At 36.2% G+C, this 14,156-nt stretch overlaps 1 protein-coding gene across 2 annotated transcripts in view; it reads right to left on the bottom strand.

The window, feature by feature from the left end:
* Positions 1–13,972: 13,972 nt before the first annotated feature.
* SNX2 (sorting nexin 2) overlaps positions 13,973–14,156 on the bottom strand; it is a 60,319-nt gene continuing 60,135 nt past the window's right edge. For both annotated transcript variants that reach the window (XM_045838055.1, XM_045838056.1), the window contains one exon: positions 13,973–14,128. In XM_045838055.1, the coding sequence (XP_045694011.1) occupies positions 14,078–14,128 (51 nt within the window). In that variant the 3' untranslated portion in view covers positions 13,973–14,077. The remainder of the gene's footprint in view (positions 14,129–14,156) is intronic.

Genomic DNA, 14,156 nt, shown 5'->3' with positions numbered 1-14,156 from the left:
TTTAATTTATATTTGTAAACAAAACCAATTATCTTATTCCAGGGCATTATTATTTTGCATAAGGACATTGTTTTATTGCTGTCTGGAGTTACTCTTTTAATGCATAAGCATAAATAAAAGAATAAAAAACATAGATATGGAATTAGTACTCCTAACGGTGACCAGAGGAGAGATGGGAGGGAGGATAACAAGGGACAGAGGGGGAAGGGTCAAGTCAAGGAACTTGTACAAAGGACCCATGGACAAGGACAATGGGGAGCGGGTTGTCTTTGGGAGCAGGGGGTTGGACAGGGCAGGGGAGAGCAAGTGAGGAAAAATGGGGGCAATTGTAACTGAACAGCAATAAAAAAGAATTACAAACATTTAGATACGGAATTAGTACTACCCATGTATAATGTACATCATTTTTCCCTCAAAAATCTGGCCAAAAAGTGTACATTACACATGGAAAAATACTGGCTGGCTCTGTGGACACCATGCTGCCTGAGTTCAGAGTCTGGATTGTGTGTAGGTGACTGTTGCACTGTCTTGTGTGATTTATCTGCTGCACCCACTTGGTCCTGGGAAAAGTACCCTTTAAAAAATGTTATTTCCCACTTGGTTTATTACCTGGCATATTTTTCTTGAAAACATTTACACACTCATCTCTACAAAACTAGTGGAATGCAGCAGGTATCATGCTATGCTATTGCATACGATATTTCACTGAGAACTCATACCAATCCCGTGAGGAAGTGTTATGTGCAATAGGACTCACAAGGACTAAGGGTTTCTGTTTTTTATTTAAAAAATAATAATCGTTCCTGATGGCAGAAAACCCCCAATTTCAAGATTGGTTGAAACAGGTTATTAAAGTCTCAGTGGGTAATGGAACCCACAATTATGTAATCATAAAATCCTTGAGCTACAGCTTGCAGGTCAAGCTTTTAAGATGCTTTCTATAACATTCTTCCAGCACAGCCGGCTAGTAGCCTGGCATATGTATTTTTGTCTGGCATGATTTACCTATTTACCAGCTGGATTAAAGAGGCAGAGGTGTGTGGGCCCATGAAGATCTGGCAGATGGTCCAAATGAAACCTCTTTACTATATTTCTACTAATAGCTGTGTAGAATTTAATTTTGCCTTGCTGAAAATGTACACAAGCTCCCAATACATGGCTATGTTCTTGAAGGTCTATCAGCTCAACTGTAAGTGGTATTATTATAGTTTTAATTGTTACAGGTAGCATAACTGAGGTTCAGAGAGGGTAAATAAATATGAAACTACTCGCTAGTAATTAGAAGAGCTAGATTTCTAACCAGGTCCTGTGAGTAACCAACCACTAATCAGGGGTGAAGAGAATACCACTGAAGCAAACATGGCAAATGTATTACCCTGTTGTTTCTACAGATCTCTTAGTCTGACTCTAGAGCCTGTGACAGGCCAGCTGAATGTTTTCATAGAACAGTAATAAAAATACATGCCAAATACAGATTAAAGACATTAAACAGCATCTGTTAATAAATGTGAAAAAAATATACATAAGCAAAGTAATAAAATTCTGCTGGAATGTGGGTACAAAAATCTTACACTAGAAATACCACATTTATCTAGTATTAGGTAGGAATATTTTTTCAGCAAATTTAATAATAAACTGTTTTAAATACCAACTTATATTAGAAATTTTGACCAAAATCTATCTAGAATGTATTATGTATAAAGCCAATACATCATAACCAAATAAGATTTTTCCTAGGAATATAAAGAAGGTTAAACATTAAGAAATATGTTGATGTATTTCTCAACATCAGATTGTCAGATTAGAAAATAAAATAAGTGAGTATCCTAATAAATCCTGAAAGAACATTAATAAATCAGTACAACTCTTCCTAATTATTCTTAACAGGCTAGAAATAGCAAGAAACTTCTTTAATTTGAACATAACACAGCAAATATCCTATTGAACATCATATGAGAAAGCATCACAGTAGTGTCAGTAAGTTTCACAATGTTGTGTTAACATTTTGCTGTAAGCCCTTGATGGTGCAATAAGACACGTAAAAGAAATAAGAGGTGCCAGTAATAGGTAGGAAGACAGAAAACTAAGTTTATTTGTAAATGAAGTGATCTATATAAAACAGAATAAACTTCTAAAAGTTAATTAGAATAAGAGTTTCATTAGGTGCCAGATCTTAAAATCAACATATACAATTAATAGATTTCATACACAATAGCTTTCTTACATATCAATATTAACCAATTAGAAAATAACAGGGAAAACCAAAAGATTTCATCAATAACAGGTTTAAAAACTTCAATGTCTAAAGATAAACTTACCAGTAAATGTGCAAGACCTATATGAACAAAACTAAAAACTAAAAAGCAGAACACTTTAATAAAGGACATAAAAGATCTGAAAATAACATCATGTTCCTGGATGGGAGAATCAAAATTTTAAAGATGTAAGCTTTCATCAAAATGCTTTAAAAAGTTAATACAATCAAAGCACTGACAAGCTCAGAAAAGTGACAAACTGGTTTTAATATTCACTTGAAAAATGACGCCCTGGCTGGCGTAGCTCAGGGGATTGAGCGCGGGCTGAGAACCGAAGTGTCGCAGGTTCGATTCCCAGTCAGGGTACATGCCTGGGTTGCAGGCCATGACCCCTAGCAACCTCACATGGATGTTTCTCTCTCTTTCTCTCTCTCCTTCCCTTCCCTCTCTAAAAATAAATAAATAAAATCTTAAAAGAAAAAGGAATAGCCAGGGCAAGTCTGAGCAAAAAGAAAATGAACAAGGGGATAAGTTAATCTATAGAATATCAAAGCATACTATAAAGCCATAGTAATTAAACCTTGTATGATCCTGGACAGAACTGGACAATGATAAAGGGTCTCAAATAGTCCAGAACTACATCTTTGGATATGGGGGAACATGGTATGAAAAAACAATGGCATTTCAAACCCATGGGGAGAAAAATGAACCATTCAATAAATAGTGTTTATAGAGTTTTAATAAATGTTTAAACAGGAAAGTTTTATTAAATTTTTAAAATACTTTAAATAAATGGTATAATAGTTTATGGCAAGTAAATATCCATCTGGGAGAAAAATAGATTTTTTAAATGAATTCCATGTATAGTAAAAAGCTCTGTGGAAAAAAACAGTTATAAAACCTTAAGGTAGACAGTCTTTTTTATTACAATATACAAAATATCAAAGACATTAAGAGAAAGATTTTTAGACTAGATGAAGATTTAAAATTAATCTAAAAACCGTAAAGTGTAAAAGCTTTCAATAAACTGAGGAAAGTACCTGTAACATGTATAACAGGATTAATGCATATTTCATATGTAGAGTAAGTACATAAATTTTTTAGTGGCACAAGAGGAAATGGACACAGTGTACATAGGCAATTTCCAGAAGACTTTACATCTACCAAACCTCCCCACCCCCAAACCATGTTAGTTATCTATGGCCACATAACAAAATTTAGCTGACAGCAATAAAGTTATTATCGTCCACAGTTTCTGTGGGTCAGGAATCTCAGAGCAGCTTAGGTTGCTGTGAAGACGTCCACAGTCACCTCAAGACTCTACTGGGCTGCAGGATCCACTCAAAGTGGTGCACTCACAGGCCTAGCAAGTTAATGTTGGTTGTTGGCAGGGGGCCTTAATTGCTAGCCACTCAGACACCTCCCTAGGGCTTCTTGAATGTCCTGAAGACATCAAGGCTGGCTTTCCCTAAAGCAAGATCCAAAAGAGCTCAGGGCAGAAGCCACAATGATTTTTTTTATCACCTACCCTCAAAAGACATTCTTCATTTCTGCAATATCTCACTGATTATACAGGTTAGGCTGACTCAGTATGGGAGGGAATCGCACAATGGCTTAAGCCTCAGGAGACAAGCATTATTTGGGGCCATGGTGGAAGCTAACTACCACATAACCATGAGCAGAGATGCTTACTTAAGTCTAGTAGTAATCAAAGAAATAAAAACTAAAATAATGAGGTACCATTTTCAACTCAATAGGCAAAAATTTCAAGGATTATTCCAGTGCTGACAAGGAAGTGGAGAAGTGAATACTGTTGGTAAGACGGTAAACTAGGACAGTCTTTTTGAGTGACAAATTAACAGTAGCTACTGTGGTTTCACAGGTACACATTCAGTCCAGAAATTTCACTTCTAGAGGCAGTTCCATATGTGCAGGGCAGAGAAGGTGTGTACAAGAGTACAGCATTTTTTGTGATGGCAAAACTTGGGAAACAAATTCTATCATATTGTGGATCAAAATTTGTTGGTGTATCTATACTATGAATGCTATGTTGCAGTTTAAAAAGTTGATACAGAATTTCTGGGTTAAGAAAATAAATTGAACATACATAACTAGTTTCGCTCCTTCTTCCAGCCCCATAAAACTGTAACAAGGGATTTTTTTTTCCTTCTTTTTTTAAACCCACAGAGATAGGAAAACGGGAGAAGAGAGAACAGTAACAATATTTCTGTAAGCTAGAGGGCAGATAGATTAGTAACAATTTCAGTGAACAAGAAAAAGCTAAATTTAGGTCAGCAGTGGCACAGCTGAAAATCAATCTGATTTACACAGTACAACACCCAAGAAGCTCAGAGACCAGGAACAGCAGGTACCTCTAGAATGGGATGCAGCTGGCTAAAATAAGGAAGACTAAGTAAAACTGAGGATCAGGAAGTTCCCTTAATTCCCTACTCTACCTCTGTGCAACTCTGGAGGACATATCCTTGAGAGGGGGAAAAGAGTCTTTGCATTGGAAGTTGACTAGCCCAGTAAGGGCATGGGAACTTACCGAAAAATTGTTGGAATCTGGGGGTGTTGTCATATACATATTGTATGACCGATGCTGAAACCTTGTAGAGGCTGGAAGCTACCACTCTACCTTCCAGGAAGGAAACAGGAGAAGTATCCTCTGGGAAATCTGACCAGCCCAAGAGGAAAAATCTAGAGATAACAACAGTGGAAATTCCCTACAAACAGCCCAATGAGATCACTCTCCGGTAACACTCAAATCCACCAGGCCCCATGACTGCACCCAGAGCTTCTACTCAGTTTGCAATTCCCACTGCTAATCCTGAGGAGACATCCAAGGATTAACAGGTATCTCAGGAAAGCATCTAACACGAAAGAATGACCAAAACAGAAAACTTGGAGGAAACAGAGAGGAAAATAACTTGGAAAAAGCAAACTATCACTTATATCTCGAGAGAGAGAGAGAGGAAAGTAACAGCAGCAGTTCAGGATGTCCATTATCAAAAAAAAATTAGGTCTTCCAGAAAGAGAAGACAAAAGTGAGGAAATCCTGAGTGAAATAAGTCAAGAAAATTTCCAGAACTCAATGTTGTGTCTTCAGACTGAAAACACCCACACAGGATGAAAGCAGGTGTACACTCCAGCAAATCTCTGTGAGACTTCAGAACCCTAGTGATAAAAGATCCTCTAGTCTTGTGGGGGTGGGGGAGCAGTCATATAAAAAAGATCAGAATAGCTTTGGAATTTTCATCAGTGACACTGGAATCTAGAAGACAATAGAGCATTGTCTTCAGAATTATAAAGAAAATTATTTTCGACATATGCTTAGCTAAATTACCTATAAGCATTAAGGTAAAACAGTTTCAAAAACATAGTTTCTGTGTATCCATTTCCAGAACTCTGTATAGCCACCAAAGTGAGGGAATAAATCAAGAAAGAAGAAAACATGGAGTATAGAAAACAGGGGACACAACCCAGGGAGAAGCAAAAGGAGTCTTCAAGATCACCACACTGTTCTAAAAATTAAAGCTTATTTTTCTTAAAAAAATGAAAATAATGGTTAAATATGCAACTTTCAACGGTGATCAATATTTGTATAGGCATAATAATGGAAATACTGATGTAACTAAAAATGGTAATGATGACATTGGAAGTAGGGGGTGGGAGTGTGTGAGCCAGACAAATGGCTAAGTAGGAGAACTAAAAGTCTCATCACCATAAAAATAGACAAGTAGATAATGTCTAAAACTGATCCAGAATATAGCAATATATGCATATTTAATATTTTGCATTTTATTTACAAAGTTGAAGGTATATAAATGGCAGAGGAAATAGCTACAAGTAAAAAGAGTTTGTCATTGAGGAAAAGGCCTGGGCAAACAGGGTCTGTGGAAGGCCTGGAACCATGCCTTTCCAATGAAAATTTAGTTTTCAAGCTATGTGCACATATTAACTTGATGAAATAAATGTTAATCTAAAAATCAGAAAACTGAAGTCAATTTTTATTTAGTGACATGCCAACGCTCTTAATACTTTGGTATATCAAAAAGTAAATTTGAGGATCCAAAGCATTAATCCTACTCGCACTACTGAAGAGCCCCAACAGTTGTTTGCATATTGAAGTTATTTTTTTAAAAGCACCAGTACACTAAAAATCCACGTCACTTCTGAAACTTAGGTTTCCTCCTCTGACCACGTCCTTCCCTCCGACTCCCTCACGACCAGAACACCTTTCACCTCATCACCACATCCCTGTCCCCGTTTATGCCTGCCACTGCTCTTGTCTTTGTTTTGGTTTTTAAAATTGTTTAAAAATCCTCCCCACCTTGACTTTTCCCCACCCTCACCCACAATCCCTGTTTTAGTCCCACTTTCTCGTGGCCGAAGAAATGGATATTTTCTCTGGTTGGCTTTTTGCGAATTGATTTCCAAACTCATTTGAAAGTCAGTACTCATCAGTGGCTTACTCATCTCCTGTGTCCTAAATGTGCACCCTTGTTCTCAGGCCTCTTGCTTTTGCTTCCTGCTGACATCACCCCCTGATGATGGCTCAACTTCCTATTTCACCAAGAAAAGCAGTCAGGCTTTATTTCCTAATATACTCATCCTTCCCTTCTTTTTGTTTCAAGAAAACATCCCTACTTCTTTCTGAGGCCCTATCCATCTACCTGATGTCACCTCCATTATTCCTTTAAACATTAGCATTACCCAGTATTTTGACCTCAGCAAGCCAACCTCCTTCTATTTGTTCTCTGAGGGTTCCTTCATTAACAATGATGGTTTTAAGCGACAGAGCATGCTCCTATTTCTAAGTTGATGATGAAATATCTAGTCCTGGCTTTTGTTCTCATACATGTTCATGTTGGATGTCCAAATGTACCTCAGAAACAACATGCTGTAAAGAGCAATGCTTCCCCAAACCTATAGCTCCTATGTCAATTAATCAAAGCATCGGTATCCCATGCCATCAAAGCCAGAAGCCTGAGCACCATCCTAGACAGCTATCTTGTCCTTCCTTGATACCTAATCCATTGCTTCAGTGTCTGACACATAGGGATGAACAATATTTATTGGATGAACAAAATTTGCCCATTTTGATTTCCATTTTCCTAGGTTCTCTCCTTTCCTATGTCCACTGCAGTGGCCAGGCCCTCACCATCACTCGTCTGGATGATTGCCACTCCATTAGACTTTATTGTGATCCTTTTATTTTCCGTGTTTTTTCCTTCACTGATTACTACCTCCCTTAGTTTACAACATATTCTAGGTTCTTGTATGTGTTTCTGGGAGCAAATAAACTACTTTCCCTGAGCAACTGCCACATTTCTCTCTCGCTTTTTTTGCCTTTGTCCCCAGTCATCTTTAAAGGTCTCTAGCTCATTTCCTGTCAAGACTCATTGAGTATCCTTGTAGTGGGGGTAGCTCTAAACTACCGTTGGCTAAATACAAAGTTTTGACTGCAAGCATCCTTCCCCATCCACCAAGGATCCTCAGCCCCCAGGGCTCCAAGGGCAGATCTCAGGGATAAACTGTTCTGAGAGGAAAACCTTCTGGTAAGCCCATTTAGACCCCAGTCAAGCACACATCCACTGTTTTGAAGAATCCCTAAAGACTGGTGAAATAATCAAAATGCAGGTAAACACTTACTGGATGCATGATAGCTAATGTGTATCAAGTACTTGCTACTGCTGAGAAATTCACATTAATTATCTTAAGCCTCTTAAAGAGTGCCTGAACAGGTACTATTATTTTCCATTTTACAGATAAGGAAACTAAATTTTGAGTAAAATAGCTTGCTCCAAGTCTGTGATGTAGATTCTTGAGCCAGGTTCAAACTAGCAGGCTAAATGCATAACTATTCTTAATCATTCCATTACACTCTCTTGGCTGTACCATGCTAGGCTTTACAAGAAATAAGGATATAGTCATTCCTGAAGAAGCATACAGACTAGTCAAGGCAGTAAGGCCCGACAACTATAATGCAAGACAGCCACCCATAAGTACAATCTGAAAAGTGCAAAGTGTTACTAGAGCCCTATTAACAGAGATCTAGTTACTAGACATCAACAGAGGTTCCTGGCTTTCATCCACTTAGGAGGCTAAAAAGGATACAAAGATGTGGACTTCAAGTAAAAAGGGAAGATAAGGCTTAAACAATTGCTGTTAAGGGCAAGAAGGTAACTCAGACATGGTAACATCAGTAGCAGCATTGAGCTGGGAAGCATACAACATGCTCACAAGACAGGGGCATTTTTGATTAAAGAAAAAGGTGGGTGAAGATAAGGTTGTAAGAGCAAAACAGAAACAGTAATTTGAGACAAGATTCTAGATAATTTGGACTTTGTAGTCTATAGCAGGCGTGTCAAACTCATTTTCACCAGGGGCCACATCAACCTCAAGGTTGCCTTCAAAGGGCTGGATGTAGAGCTCCTTGCCCCTAGTTAAGGAGTAGTTACATTTATACAGTCCTAAAATCACATTCAGCTCTTTGAAGGCAACTGCAAGGCCAATGTGGCCCCAGGTGAAAATGAGTTTGACACCGCTGGTCTTTAGGGATCTATTGAAGATTATTGTGCATAGCATTGCAATAAGATTTCTGCTTTAGGAAGGTCATTTTACCAGCAGGTGGTAGGAATGGCAGAGTAGGGAAACTGAAAGAATGTGTATTTATTTCATAGGAGACTTAGGATAGTTCTGGAACATGGACACAAGATCTTAACTCTGTAAGAACAACAGTAGAAATGAGAAGGGAATCAATTTCAGAAACAAAATTAACTCAAGTTGGTTTTGAGAAAACAATGATACCTAAACAATGTAACTGAAAATGTAAGTATTTTGCTTCATGTCTCAGTTACAAAAGGCTGGGAAACATTTTTCAATGAAATTTAGAAATTCATTTTGGTTGACAAGTCTACTGTCCTGCATGCACACACATTTATGTACACATACAAATCCACACATACTTACATACAAATCCACACATACTTACAGACATGTAGTAAGAACATTTGAAATAAATATCTAGGGAATAAAATTAAAAATCAAGATAACTCGAGACTTGACTATGGAAACAAGGCAATTTATTGTTTAGTTTTGCTAATTTTGTCTGATTTTAGTTATTAAAGTTACACATAAACAATTTTAAAATAGAACGTTTTTTCTTGTCGTACTCCCTTAAAGCAGTTTATTCTATTAACTGGCCTTAATAAAAATAATAATTTTCTGTGTATTAACAAATGGTCAGCTTTATCTTAATTGCCTTTAATTACAAAGTTTCCATTTTACCCAGTTAAGAAAAATACTTAAACTTATTCAGTCTTTAGAAAATTTTGTAAATGTAAAAAGAGAGAGGAAGATGAACATTTTTAATTTCTTCATATGTGCATTAAAAGATTAGGCAGCAAGTCACAACTTTCTTGTCTTGTACCATCTTCTACTCTTAGCCACTTCTGAAGAAATAGTTTGAAGAAATAAATTCTCTGTATCCCAGGGGACTTCCTAGAATTCTGTAAGTTAATGATCAGAACAAGAATCTTGAAAAGCTTACCAATACACTTTCAAGAAAGAATGCTCACAGTTAACACACAGATTTAAGAGGTAAAATCAGTTTCATCATAATGATTTAAAACTCTGGATCTGCCTATCTGTAAAGTGAAGAAGTACGAAACTATCAAGTTTCTTACTGGCAATGTATTCATAGTACATACTGAGTACCCAGTACTTGCAAAGCACTATGCTACAAAGTCTTGCACATAAATTGTACCTGCCCTTGAAAGCAAAACCAACTAGTCCTTTTTATTTAGCTTCTGATTCTTCGCCGAACTTGAGATAGTAAATAACAAACCAGCTGTTGGACTTACTCTCCATTTCCACTTCCACAGGTACTGTCTAAACCTGTGCTGCCCAATATCATAGGCACTAGGCAGGTATGACAACTGATCACTCAAAAGGTGGCTAGTCCAAGTGGAGATGCGGTGAACATGTAAAACACACACTGGATATTGGAGCCAATGTGAAAAACAGAATGTAAAATACTGCAATAATTTTTAATATATTGGATTACATATTAAAATATTTTAGAGCTTACTGAGTTAAATATTAAAATTAATTTTACCTGCTTCTTTTACTCATTAAAACTTGGTTATAGTAGGGGATGATGAAGAGGGTATGGGGGGATAAATGATGATGGAAGGAGACTTGGGGTGGTGAACTCACAAGAGAGAAAGAGATGATGTGTATTATACAGAATTGTACATCTGAAACCTATCTAATTTTACTAACCAATGTCACCCCAATAAATTCAACAAAAAACAAATTAAAAAAAAATTTGTAGAAAATTAAAATTATACCTGTGGTTCACATTATGTTTCTATTGGCCTAAACTCTAAGGACGTCATCCAGAGATTACCAGGCCTTCTCTTCATGGCCCTGATTACAACGAGTAATCAGCAATTATTCACATCGTTCTTTGATTCTCCTCATCTTAGTATTTGTGTCTGGCCAACCATCTACGTTCTTTATTACTTCAAACCATATCCTTCACTGTGAGGGTTAGGAGTAATTCTGGATTTTGGATAAGGAAGAGGATATGATTCTACTCAAAGTCTTTTTCATCCCCAATACTTTGAAACACACACTATGTCACACAGAGAGATAGTATAACATAAATTCCCTCACTAGTGAGTATGATATGGAAATGCCTCCAAAGTTCCCAAGCCAGTGAAGCTGGACTTACTTTTCTCAGGTTTATCTTTCCTCCTCACCACATGGCCTCCTTTCCTTAACAACAGGATGTTGCACTGGCTGGTGTGGCTCAGTGGATTGAGTGCTGGCCTGCAAATCGAAGGGTCGCTGGTTTCATTCCGTCTAGGGCAAATGCCTGGGTTGCAGACTAGGTCCCCAGTAGGGGGCGTGCAAGAGGCAACCACATATTGATGTTTCTCTCCCTTTCTCCCTCCCCTTCTCTAAGAATAAATAACATTTAAAAAAAATTAAAAAAGTATTTCCTATAAAAAAAAACCAGGATGATATTTGTGCAGCCTATCTGTAATTACTGTTCCTGAATTTCTGCTGTCTCTTGTTTTAATCACATCTGCCCATGCAGGAGCAACAAGAAAAGTAAAGTAGCCATTTAGCTTTATTACTAGTCACATGCTTTATTTAAGACAGAAAAATGGAAGTCTTTGATACCAAGAAGCAATTTTTAAAGGAATATAAAAGAAGCATTTTTAAAGGAATGTAAACTTCCTTTCAAAAAACCTGATTTAAGAGGCTAATTTATATTTAAAAACCACTTATGGAACAATTTGTAAAAGGGACTTGTAAAACTTTACTAGATCTTCATGATACAATTTAAAAGCTTCAAAGAACAGGAAAAATGAAACAAGGGTATTTTGAAGCTAGTATAAATATATATACATATATGTATAAAACAAGCTAAATGGTTTAAAATAGCTCATCAAAAATACAATCAAAACTTATTTTTGTTTTAGAAGTCATACTTGTAAATACATTTTTCTCTAGCTTTGTTTTCTTTATTAGTAGAAGGTAGCTTTGATTAGAACTTGATTTTCTGACAGAATATTTATATTGAAGTTTGGTATTTTAAACAAAATACTTTAAAGTAGAAGGCACTTCAGAATCAGAGTATTACACTCCTGTGTTACAGATGAGATTTAGGTGATACGCCCAAAGTCCATCCCTACTGAGTGACAGAAGCAACGTGTCTGTGGACCTCAAGTTCCGCTTCTCCCTTGTACTATGCTGCCCTAGGCCTTCTTTAACTTTCGTCTGGTTAAAGAAAAAAGGAAATACTCAAATTCAAACCTATACAACTAAAAAGTTATCAGAACTATTAATGCTTTTGTTATTCTATTTATTTGGAATGAAATATTTTGGTAATATGAATAGGAAATATGAAGATTGATGGGTGGAGATAAGTGGATACGGAAATTAAATCCTGTTAAAATGTTGGTAGGTATCAGAGGCTTATATAATTTCCTTTAAATTTCCAGCAGACTCCTTTTCGTTTAGCAAAGGCTGTTAAGAGGAATACGGTCTGGAATGGAGTGTGGGTCTGTTATTCTCTTCAACTTGATCAAAACTGAAAATATTTATTTGAAGGTACTGAATGTTCTAATAAACATATACCACTATGGAATGAAAGATTTTGGCTTAAATAACTAAGTTATTAACCCCAATTTAAACTGTATGTTGGGAAGTAATATAACTATGGATATCACACTAGGACATCATTATAGTGAAACTATTCCCAGTAAGCCTATACTTTGTTCAATAGGCAAACAAGATAACATCTCATGTATATATACAAATTACTCCTTTCTCAAAAGTTTCTAAGTTGTCTCCAACAGAAGCAATAGAAGGTTATACTACTTCTGTTTCAGTTTCTTCTTCTTAAAAGAGTAAACTTTATTTTGCATCTTCCAGGATTTTTTCCCCCTGTTCAAGTCTTTATTATTAACCTATTATGTGTCAGGCACTCTTCTGGGTTCTAGGAATATAAATATGAATTCCTACAGTATGCTTAAAATTTCAACTGAAATAAGTGGTGAAAGCAAACAGATCCTGGGGGTACTCTACTCTGATACACTAATTGTATCTAGTAAGCTGCTAGACAGGACATACCATACTGCACTCCGCTGGGAGATTTAGCTGGTGAGCTCAAGAACTGAGACATCTTTAGGAGTACTTTTTAAAAAATAAAAATAACTCTAATGCCCACCACAAGTTAAACTTTCACCAGTATTAAGGATTAGGCAACAGCCATCCAAACAGGATAGAGAATAGGTGAGAAGGTTTCCAACGACAGGTTTCATGAATTTGCTTTGTGTCATTCTTGGTTAGTCATCAAATCACGAGGTATTTTAGCATGGTATCATTTTTTGTCAATTATAACCATAAACAATCAACTTTTAGTTTAAAACAAAAACACAGAAAGGCAAGGGAATAAATTAAATATATGCAAAGTCTTGGATTTTGAAGATGGTAGTAGATGAGCAAAATCCGTAAGACTTGTAATAGAGGCACATAAATACATTTCTTCCTAATTCTTAAACTGGGCACTTATACTAGGGGTGGATAATAACAAGCAAAGACAATTATTCTCTTCCTTACTGAAGACAAGAGCATTACCCAGAGCTGAATCAAAAGATAAATGTTCTTTGGTTTGTGATAATTGCATAAGACAGCTTAAGCTTCATTTAGTCATTTAATGATAACGGAGTTCAGCTCTTTCTGTCAATAAAAAAATATGTATCTACAAGGAAAAGTCTCTTCCTATTAAAAATGCTTTTAAAAGATCCCTAATATGTTTATACACCCAAATAATTTGTTACTAATACTTCACAAGGAATATAATTTTATTACTGTAATCACAAAGTCATAATTTCTGTACAGGAATGTATAAGTGAACATTAATCAATCCACTGATAATTCACTTCATAAAGAGGGTGAACATACTACAGAACATATTGTAAAGAAAAAATATTGTAAAATTTTCTGATCTTGCAGTGCACTTTTTAGTGCAAGTATTTAAGACACAATAGTGTTCAATTCAGCAAAGTATTGCAGAATGTCATGCCACAGTCCACTTAATTCAAAGAGGGTCAGGACATGCAGCTTGTAATAAAATGTCAAGAGTGTGTATGTGTGTGTATATATATTTATATATATATAAAAACCACATGTACTTCATAAAATATATAGTGGTTTATTTAGATGGTTTTAAATGATTTCACTGTGGAATTAGCGTAACTGGAACAAACATCTGAGATCTTTCTAACAGGAGTAATCTTCTAAGCGATGGCTTTGGCTTCAGGTAGGAATGCCTCCCAGTATTTTATCAGCTGTAAATGATAACAAAAATAAAAGATA

This window comes from Phyllostomus hastatus, unplaced genomic scaffold, assembly GCF_019186645.2.
Source record: "Phyllostomus hastatus isolate PE091 unplaced genomic scaffold, TTU_PhHast_1.1 phas_contig_254, whole genome shotgun sequence".
In the NCBI taxonomy this organism is placed as follows: Eukaryota; Metazoa; Chordata; class Mammalia; order Chiroptera; family Phyllostomidae; genus Phyllostomus; species Phyllostomus hastatus.
This window is presented reverse-complemented; position numbering and strand designations above follow the sequence as displayed.